The sequence below is a fragment of the Hyla sarda genome, chromosome 1, assembly GCF_029499605.1.
Source record: "Hyla sarda isolate aHylSar1 chromosome 1, aHylSar1.hap1, whole genome shotgun sequence".
NCBI classification, from domain to species: Eukaryota; Metazoa; Chordata; class Amphibia; order Anura; family Hylidae; genus Hyla; species Hyla sarda.
Window position 1 is genome coordinate 304,075,344 of NC_079189.1, and position 10,545 is coordinate 304,085,888.

General features: G+C 40.3%; 1 protein-coding gene across 1 annotated transcript; it reads right to left on the reverse strand.

Annotated features, from left to right (window-relative positions):
* Positions 1-1,681: 1,681 nt before the first annotated feature.
* KLF2 (KLF transcription factor 2) lies at positions 1,682-5,465 on the reverse strand. Its single transcript, XM_056552074.1, has 3 exons — positions 5,037-5,465; positions 3,001-3,895; positions 1,682-2,757 (listed from the first exon to the last, which is right to left on the reverse strand). Exons 1-3 carry the CDS (start codon positions 5,106-5,108, stop codon positions 2,582-2,584), a joined length of 1,143 nt encoding a protein of 380 aa, XP_056408049.1. The 5' UTR covers positions 5,109-5,465; the 3' UTR covers positions 1,682-2,581.
* Between the last annotated feature and the right edge of the window lie 5,080 nt (positions 5,466-10,545).

Below are 10,545 nucleotides of genomic sequence, written 5' to 3' on the forward strand. Positions count from 1 at the left end.
TTTTGTAAATAGTAAAATCATGTGGTTACTGTGCATTAACACACTGTGCCAAAGAGGCTCAGTTATTTGTGAGTAGGTGACCTTGTCACAATGCTACAGCGTTACAAGAACTATAATCCTCAGCATGTTAAAAAAAAAAAAAAAGTTCTAGGCTTTAAATGCTGATTTTATTACCCTTAGACAACAGTGGTGGGGGTAGAGAATAAATAAATCACAACACTGAAATGGCTCTCAGTGCCACTAAAGCCCAATCCACTTTTTTCAAACAGGTGTATAGGTTAACAAGAGTATTACAAGGGCTTATTCTGGCTCAGAACTTGGTTGCTCATGAGAAGACACAATAGGCAAATCAAGCCATTAGATTAGGTGTGATCGCTTTTACTGAACAGGATTCTCTTGCAGGCTCAAGAAGCATTGTTAATTGCCCCTCTCTTGTTATTGTTCATACATGTACAAAACTGATATTTCTAATAAGCACATTTCAGGTTATGCAGTCATATGTACCAGATGTGTGGCACAGACTCCCCATGAAAATCGCAACTGCAGTACAGATTATAAAAACCACATCAATGCAGGTACACAACATCCGGTCACAAGGGCAATTTACAGCCAAATGTAAATACATACCTTAGTACATGGTTACCCAAACTACAACTCCAAGTATGCCTCAACAGCAAAAGGCTACCTTTGTGCAAAGCTACTTATATTTTTCCATACCATTTCAGAAGTGTCATGGTTTGGATATAAAGACTAGAGATGAGCGAATTTACAGTAATTCGATTTGTCACCAACTTCTCGGCTCGGCAATTGATTACTTTAGCCTGCATAAATGAGTTAAGCTTTCAGGTGCTCCGGAAAAGGTGGATACAGTCTTAGGACTGTATCCACCTCTTCCAGCCCACCGGAGCACCTTAAAGCTGAACTCATTTATGCAGGCTAAAGCCATCAACTGCTGAGCTGAGAAGTTCGTGACAAATCAAATTACTGTAAATTCGCTCATCTCTAATAAAGACTGTGCTCATTCTGCTATAATTGTGACATGCTTTCATAAGTTAAAGTGACAACAAAAATAACGTAGTTCCATTAATCTACAAATATAAAAAAGGTGTATATTTAACTACAGTTTTAGGGCAACCCACATCAATTGAGGACGTTTGATGATTCATTTCATACCTCCAGTTTTCTACGTAGGAGTTCTATTAAACATTACACTGGCCAAATTGAAGTTGTTGCATTTAATGACTAAGCTGGGAACAGCAAATGAGTCATTCAATAAAATTATAGTAGATTTTCTCTGTGAACCTAAGGTTTCATCACTCAGGGATATTGTATTACACAGGCTGAGCTATAAATGCAATACACTAGCACAGGCAGCAGGTGGCACACATGAGTTTTCATAGAGGTATACTGGGAGATTGGAGGACTAGTAGTAACATGTCACAGTTTGGGTCTCCAGCTGTTCTTCATGCAAGTGAAACACCAGTTCAGTCAATGCTTATTGTTAAGTTGAACCTGCAAACTTAGAAAGATTTTTAGAATATGTTCCCACATTCTTTATCCCATTAAATGATTCCACCCCATTTGCAGACATTTTAGAATGAACAGGAAAACAAGAGGTTCTTTTCTTTCAACTTTTTTTATTAAAAAAAAAAAAATTTGCATGTCAATGGAAATCTCTTCCTTTTAACAAAAACAGCAATGTGCCATTTGTCGTCATATGTACACTGTACAAATGTATTTACAGATATGTATAATTACATATAAATAATATAAAAGGTTTTTTCAGGCAAGACCTCTAGCCCTGCAGTTTTATAGTGTAACATTGCAAACACTGTATATAAAATATTCCATGGGAAGTTTTTTTTAATGCAATCCATATATTTAACAGAACAAAATATCGAATACTCGAATGTTCATCCCGTCAAAGGAAAAATAATGTCACAATATGGCAGTTTCATACAAACATTGTCTTGTAGTAGGGAGTTACAATCAAGTTAAACAATGGAATGTCACAAATACATACATTCACTGTAAAGGAGATTACCAAATGTAAAAAATTCTTCTGGAAAACTTTACCCAGTCCGCATACATTACAGTGATTAACAAGTGCCCCCATGAAATATCTATAGGTAAGGGAAGTGCATACTGTAGTGACAGGACCTGGGATCAATAGGAGAGCTCTATGAAGAATACAGATTTCAAATACATGGAACCATTGTGTATCACACAATGCAGTCTAAGTATATTTCATCCATGTTTAACATTCAATGCCCCGTGAAATGCTGTTTGCTGCTTTTAAAGCAAGCAAAGGGTTAACAGTCAAAAAAAAAAATACAGATTTTTCTACAGATATGTCTAAATAACCCCATCCATGAGGTGTTCCAGTTAATGCGCAAGTTCAAGTTACTAGGTCCAGCCTTTTGTCTTCGGTAAGTCAAGTTTTTCTTTGCAAGGTCCACTAGAGATGCAGGAGGACATGAAGAAGCCCATGCAGAACCAGCTGTAGTGTGACCCAAGTCAGTCCACAAAAAGAACAGTTCATGTATTTAATGTGCCACACTGAGTTGCTATAGTCCAAGTTTTACATATGCCTCTTCATGTGCAGGGCCAAGTGGTCTGAGCGGGAAAAGGCACGGTCACAAAGGTGACACTGGAAGGGCCGATGACCAGTGTGTTTGCGGAAGTGGCGTGTAAGTTCATCGGATCTGGCAAACTTCCATCCACATCCTTCCCAGTTGCAGTGATAAGGTTTTTCACCTGGAGAGAAGAGAAGATAGAAAGATTAGTTACTATTCTAACTAGTCTATCATGCATCTAAAGAAAAGTAAATCTGGACAATGAACATCTGGCCTAACTGGATAAAGATCCCCATGGGATTACAAAAATCTGTAAAGACCAACAGGCTACAGTGCACATATCCATTTTATATCCTGTTTAAAAACAGTTATTTATCATCCCAATGCATCTAATAAAAGGACGCAGAACATAAGGTATACATACCAGTATGGGTTCTTAGATGGGCCTTGAGATGAGAGCTCTTTGTGTAAGTCTTCCCACAGCCAGCATAGGAGCAGGTATGCGTAGCAGTTCTCTTTCTGGGCCATGATCTGCGCCCCCTCTTTGGTTTGGCATCTAGGATTTCCAAAGGTGAGCATGGAGGAGTTACAACCCCTCTGGCAGCAGACAACTGCATAGGTAAACTGTCCTCAAACATGCTAAACTGAGAAGCTCCCTGATACTGATTGGAAGATGGATGATGAAAAGCCGTTGTATTCTGGTAACCATGGCTGTATGGCATTGTTGGATGGCACATCAATTGTGTTTGACAGTCATTCATCATGAGGTCATCTGGGCTCAGAGGTGGGGTGTCAATGCCTCCCATCTGTGGAGAGTTTGCCAGCCTTGGCTGGTCATATGCCATCATGCAAGCAGCACTGCCTTCCTGCTTAATCTTTGAACAAGACTGAGGCACCAAGCCAATGACAGGTCCATAAGAATCCATAGTTGGTTCTGTTTTGATTGAGTCTGGAAAATCAAAGTTCTGAGAAATGAAAAACCTGCCCTGAACATTGTTTGCATGACAGTAGTTGTCCAGGTCAGATCTCAAAAGTTCGGTCATAAGGCTGGATGAACTGTAAGGAGGTGGACTGTGCTCGGTACTGTAGCCCCCTGGAGAAGGGGTTGTTTGGTAGTAAGTGCAGGATTCAGTAGGAGACACAGAATAATCTCCACAGGTCTGGATGTTCTTGTCCGCTCCCATGGACAGCACAAACTCTAGAACATTGTTGAGATCTTCATCCTCTTTCTTGGTGCAGAATGGGTCCATGTTGTGAATTGCTTCCAGGACATTGCAGCTGTTGAGTGAAGACTTAGACTCATATATGCTCTTCCATTTCTAAGGGGGAAAAAAAAGGAAATTTTGGTCAGGCTACACAGTACATGTGAACAGTCCCACAGGTCAGGCTACACAGTACATGTGAGAAGTCCCACTGGTCAGGCTACACAGTACGTGTGAAAAGTCCCACTGGTCAGGCTACACAGTACGTGTGAAAAGTCCCACTGGTCAGGCTACACAGTACGTGTGAAAAGTCCCACTGGTCAGGCTACACAGTACGTGTGAGAAGTCCCACTGGTCAGGCTACACAGTACATGTGAGAAGTCCCACTGGTCAGGCTACACAGTACGTGTGAAAAGTCCCACTGGTCAGGCTACACAGTACGTGTGAGAAGTCCCACTGGTCAGGCTACACAGTACATGTGAGAAGTCCCACTGGTCAGGCTACACCGTACATGTGAACAGTCCCACTGGTCAGGCTACACAGTACATGTGAGAAGTCCCACTGGTCAGGCTACACAGTACGTGTGAGAAGTCCCACTGGTCAGGCTACACAGTACATGTGAGAAGTCCCACTGGTCAGGCTACACAGTACATGTGAGAAGTCCCACTGGTCAGGCTACACAGTACATGTGAGAAGTCCCACTGGTCAGGCTACACAGTACATGTGAGAAGTCCCACTGGTCAGGCTACACAGTACATGTGAAAATGCAATGATCATGCAGATAAGCATGCTCTGGTACTATGTATTAGCCTCACATCTGCAGAGGAATAGCACAAGTTGTCAGAGTTTAGATTAACCTTTAGATCTGGATGGGATTCACTTGTAAGTGATCACACAAGTTTAAATGAGTGCAGATCTAAGGCAGTGTTCCCACATTTGCGTTTGAAAACTGCAAGGAAAATGTATTTTAAAGAGAAAAATATATATATAAAATAAACAAACACTAAACCACCGCATGCATTTTTTTTTTTTAGATCTGAGCAGCAGCTGGCACATCATGATGTCTTGTCAACCAATCTGACAAGTCTGGCAATGCTGATCACACTGCAGAGCCAGAAGAGACTATTAAGATTTTAATGAAGTCAACAAAAAAAGAAAAACCTTCACAGCAAAAAACGCAAGTGTGGGAACACATCCCAAAAAGCAGCACACCTGTCCGCACTTGCCCACACCTGGCTCTACTCGCCCATACACTTACTTCTTGTAAGCACTTTTCTCTCGGATTCGCAAACGTGGAGAAAGACGGGAGGATGGTCTCGGTCAGGGCCATCTCTGTGCTCCTTAAACCCGGGTCAGTATGGCAGCAGCAACAAAATCAAATCAATCAAAGAAATAAAAAAGTTTTACAAAGTTCCAGTATTAAACCTCTCAGAAGAGAGGTCCGTCCGTGCAGTACGACTACTAAACTTTCCTGCAGTGAGAGGGGGCCTAGATGATAAATAAAGGCACGAGGGGGGCGCACCAAGCCAATTGCAAGGAGAGGAGGAAACACGTTCAGGATAAGGAGGCTGAGCGCTCACTGGAGCCTAAATTTAGCAGCACTATATAAACCCTTCAGTTCAGATCAGTCTGCAACCGGAGGAGCAGCTCAGGGAGCCCTTTAAAGAGTTAGCCACGCCTCCCTGTCGGCCGTCACTAGGCAACCAGAGAAACACAGGCCAACACATTGCCGCGTGACGTAGCTGTGACGTAGGAGGGAGCCCCGGGCTCAGAAGCCCGCCTTTTTTTTTTTTTCGTTCTACAGCTGCGTGTTTGACGTGTGTGTGAACTAGAGACACTAGTCAGGGCTGGGGGACAATGCGGTACAGGGCAGGGAAGCACACGCTATGTGTACTATTATTTACATACGATAAAAGAAGAAAGCATTTAGCACATAATGTAAAGGAGCGCATAGAAGAGTCTATAAAGGGGTCTTTTCAGCATTACTTCCATAACATGGCGTCCATGATTATTTCTCTGTCCGCTGTATTCAGGAACTAGTGTTTCCTAATGTGCCCCGGCTGTCTGAGCATGCTGGGAGTTGTAGTTTTGCAACAGCTGGAGACACACTGCTTGGGACACACTCAAACCTAGTTTGCTGTTCCATGTTAGGGTAAATTCACATGAGGCGGGTTTTGCTGCAGTCGTTTTTGCACCTGCACCATCAGCTCATTCACCTGAATGTTGGTTATTTTGGGGGCAAATTTATGGATTTCTACATGTCTCATCATGTGCATCTTACTCTAAGGTCATGTTCATGCACAGTTTTGTATTTATTAACACAACCAAGAATAAAAGCTTACCTTCACCTTTCAACCAGCCACCGTAACCCCTCAGCAACGTCAACCGACTAACATTCACTAGGTAGCGCGCATTTACATCAGGTTTTGGGATACCACAGTTTTGATCGGTTTAAAAACCGTACTGCAAACGCATGCGGGTTTTTTTTTAACATGGACCTCAATGGGAAACGAACATGTATATGGTTCCATACAGGAAAATGTATACGGTTTTTACTTTGCACATGCGCAAAGTCCCCACCCAAGACCCCTCCCATTAAAAATGGACAAAATTTTCAAAAACTTATGTTTTTTTTTCTATAAAAACGGACGGAACTGTATGCACTTTTAAAAACAGTATACTGTTTAAAAACGCATACGGTTTACTTTTTCCCGTACTGTTCTATCCGTTTTTTGCCATACGGTTTTCTTTAGAAAAACGGATTGAAAACAGTATGGCAAAAACGTGATGTGAACCCAGCCTGAGATTCATTCAAATAAATGGGGTCCGACACTGGTCCAAAATGTGTTGTGAATGCACTGGTAGATGGAATCAGTGTACACTTTATTGGCGATACAGCATCCATAAAACTGCATGGCAAATGCAGGAAAAGAACACTGACGCTGGACATTTCCTGCAAAAAAATAAGAGTTTTTTTTTATAGACATCTTTTTCCAAATAAAAAAGTTTTCACTCATGAAAACTGATGAAATTCATTAAGAACTGAGGGCGAACTGAATTTCCACCATATAATTTTTTTCCTAATAAAGTTGACGTGTTCATAAAAAGTGGCTTCATGCATGAGAACTTTTTCCGGGGCATAAAAAAAACACATTTCACAGTTGTTGTTTTTTTGTGGTGCATATTGTCTGTCACACAGCTTAGAATTTTTGGTGCACAATGTGTAAAAAGTGCTGCACATTCAATTTTTTTTAAAATATGCAGATTTTGATCTGCATGTTTTAAAAATCAATATACTTTTCACATGGGGGGGGGGGGGGGTAAAAACTCCACAGATATTCACTACAGTACATAGATGACTTTCAAGCAGCAGAGTCCTCTTTTTTTTTCATGATACACCTTTTAGACTTTTAAACACTTTTATTTTAAACACAAAAAGACACATTGAAAGTGACGTGTTTTAGCTGCAATGTGGACAAAACCTGGATTTTGTACATTAAGGGTCTATTCACATGTACAGTTTTCTGTGCAGATTTGATGCACAGGATTTTATGCTGCAGATTGCAATGTAAACTGAATGACTGAACACAGCTTCAAATCCTGCGCATCAAATCTGTGCAGAATACTTTACGTCTGAATAGACCTTCAGGCTAAGTTTCTACTTGCATTGTTTTTTTTTTTTTTTTGGGAAAAGCGGCAAGAAAAATGCCAATTCTGCCGCATGGCTTTTTTTGGGCCAAAAAACGCTGCCGCCAGATGTTAGCTGTAAATCAATGAGAAATAACAAAATTCTTATTCCACTTGGCGTTTTTCACTTTGTTTTTTTTTTTTTAAATCCTTTTGCCGTTTTTTCACTCATTTTTGGCATTTTTCAGCTCCTTGGCGGTTTTCCACAATCGCAGCACGTTGAGCCACTGGCGATTTTTTTTGTCAAAATAGTGGCGTTTTTCTCCCATAGAAGCCTACAGGAGTGAAAAACGCCAAGAAAAATGATATGTGGGTTTTAACTTTGGCATTTTTGCAGGCGGCTTTCATTCTTTTTTGGACTTTAGCGATCCAAAAAAGTGATGAAGATACCTTTTTTAATAATATTTCGTAGGGTACCATAAAAAAAAAAAAAAAAGATTCAGTAGTGATGGAAAAAATTGAATCTAATGAAATTTATCTTTTTTATAACAACATTTTTATACATTTTTAAAACAGGGTTCAAGTTATGTGGGCGGGAAGGGACCTAAAAATGTAGCCGACAATAATAAAAATGTAGTGTGTGTGTGTGTGTGTGTATGTTTTCCACTTTTTTTCTTTATTTTTTCATTTTTTTATGTAGTACTGCTACTCTAAGTAGTACCTGTACTAATTGACAGATCGCCCGTTTCGAGCCTCCTGTATAATGTATAGATGCGGCCGGCTGCTCTTCTATGGTCCCCTGCACTGCCGTATATATACACATATTCATATTTCCTGCAGAGCTGTGATTAGCCAGATGGTTCCAGCCAATCACAACTCTCTGTGGCAAATATGAATATGTGTATATATACGGCAGTGCAGGGGACCATAGAAGAGCGGCTGCCCGCATCTATACATTGTACAGGAGGATCACAGCGTGTGTCAGGAGTGACATCTGCTGTGATCTTTCCTTAACTGCAGGTACTACTACTCCCAACATGGAAAACACTCTGCTCAATGCTGGGAGCTGTAGTACCTGCATTAATAGACAGATCGCAACAGGTGTCAGAAGTTACACTCGCTGCGATCTGTCTATTAATGCAGGTACTACAGCTCCTAGCATGGAGCAGAGTGTGCTCCATGTTGGGAGTAGTAGTACCTGCAGGTAAGAACAGATCACACCGGGTATCACTACTGACACCTAATACGACCGTCCTGTCTATAGCAGAGATGCAGAGCGGCTTTCTCCTGCGCTCGCATCTCTGCACTATACTCCGGCCGGCCACACACTCATTGATATTTCCCTCAGAGCAGTGATTGGCTGAAACCATCCGGCCAATCACAGCTCTGGGTGGGAAATATGAATGAGTGATTTCTATTTACATCACTAGCCGAAGTGTACAGAGCAGAGATGTGAGCGCTGTATAGAGCCGCTCCGCATCTCTGCTATATTATGGACAATCACATAGGGTCACGACTGACACCCGGGGCGATCTGTCTATTAGTACAGGTACTACTACTCCCATCATGGAACAGTCTGTTCCATGCTGGAAATAGTAGTACTACCTAAAAAATGTAAAAATAGAGAAAAAATGAAACACACACACTTTATTAAAAAATAATAAAAATTTTGTTATAAAATATATACATTTCGTTAAATAAAAATGTTTCCATCACTACTGCATCCTTTTTTTTTTTCTGGTACCCAACAAATTTTGGATACAAAAAAAAACTGCCAAGGTGCAATTTCCACAAAAATGAAAAAACGGCAGAAAAAACGCCAGATGCAGGAAATTGCACTTGCGTTTTTTCAACCCAAAAAACGCAGGACAAAAAAACAGGTAGAAACCTAGCCTAAAGGGGTTTTAATTCCTAAAGGGGATTACTTCCATAAACAGCACCACACCTGTCCTCAGGTTGTGTGTGGTATTGCAGCTTAGATTTATTGAAGTGAACTGAGCCAAGTTGCAATACTATACACAACCAGGACAGGTGTGGTGCCGATTTTGGAAGAAATCGGCTCTGTTTTTCTATTCCTGGATATTCCTTTTAAATATTCTGCACTAAAATCTGCATTGGCAAAGCCACGTCAAACTTTGCACAATTAGGGTATGTTCACACCATGGAATTTCCGCACAGACAGAGTCCCATTGATTTCAACGTGTTTTGCGTGTGGACATTCTGCACATTTTATACCATGTGAACATGGCCTTAAGTGCAGATTTGCTGCAGATTTTCCTCTGGTTAAAATCTGCCACATTTTTGTTTAGTGTGGTTATACCCTAAAAGTATTATTTTTTTGTTTTTTTTATTTATTTAAATAGCACTGAAAAAAAATTCTGAAAAGCCATTATGTGCTTGAAAGGAGATACAAAAAAAAAAAAAGAGAATGTAAATTTAGACTGGAAATACATTTTTCTAATCCATGCATAAAACCATTCCATTAACAGACTATCCCTCTTGGAGGATTTGCTAAGAAAAACAAGTTTTGTCAGATTAGGCTTTTCTTTTCTTTTTTTTTTTTTATTGCATGGAAACGTAAGGTTTGTTTTGCAAACTAAAGCAAGACTGTTCTGAAGTGTAGAGCTAGAAAAATGAGGAGGGGGAAGCTTAGAACATTGATATAAAGGACATGACTTGTGTAAGTAATGTAAGGGCGTGGAAAGAAAACACTCTAGATATACAGAAATGGTATGTTTTGAAAAAAACATCCAAGTGTGCGTATCCATGTTAGTATATATGTTATTACCATCCTTTTGATTTGTAGCAGGTAAAATTCCAGAGAGCAAAAATGTTTTTGCTTTATTCATAAAACTTTTTTTTTATGGATTTCAAGCCTTTTTCAATTTACCTATATTTTTTTTAACCAATTCTTTATACAGTTTCAACATGTGTTGTAAAACTCAGAAAATACTCACTGCTCATAGTGTAGCTAATACTTTCTGTAAAAAAATACTCTCCTTATAGGGGTACTCCGCTCCTAGACATGTTGTCCCTTATCCGTGATTGTGACGTCACATTTATGTTTATAGGAGGGGTGCCTGATGGCTGTGTATTAGATGTCACACCCCTCCCATAGAAATGAATGGAGGGGGCGTGGC

What these genes read in the sequence shown, in the direction of transcription:
- KLF2 (XM_056552074.1), bottom strand. Translation starts at nt 5,108, where the DNA reads ATGGCCCTGACCGAGACCATCCTCCCGTCTTTCTCCACGTTTGCGAAT. An exon ending in GAGAAAAGTGCTTACAAGAA is followed by an intron (nt 3,896 to 5,036) that starts GTAAGTGTATGG and finishes TTTCCCCCTTAG; the next exon opens with AAATGGAAGAGCATATATGA. An exon ending in CCATCTAAGAACCCATACTG is followed by an intron (nt 2,758 to 3,000) that starts GTATGTATACCT and finishes TCTTCTCTCCAG; the next exon opens with GTGAAAAACCTTATCACTGC.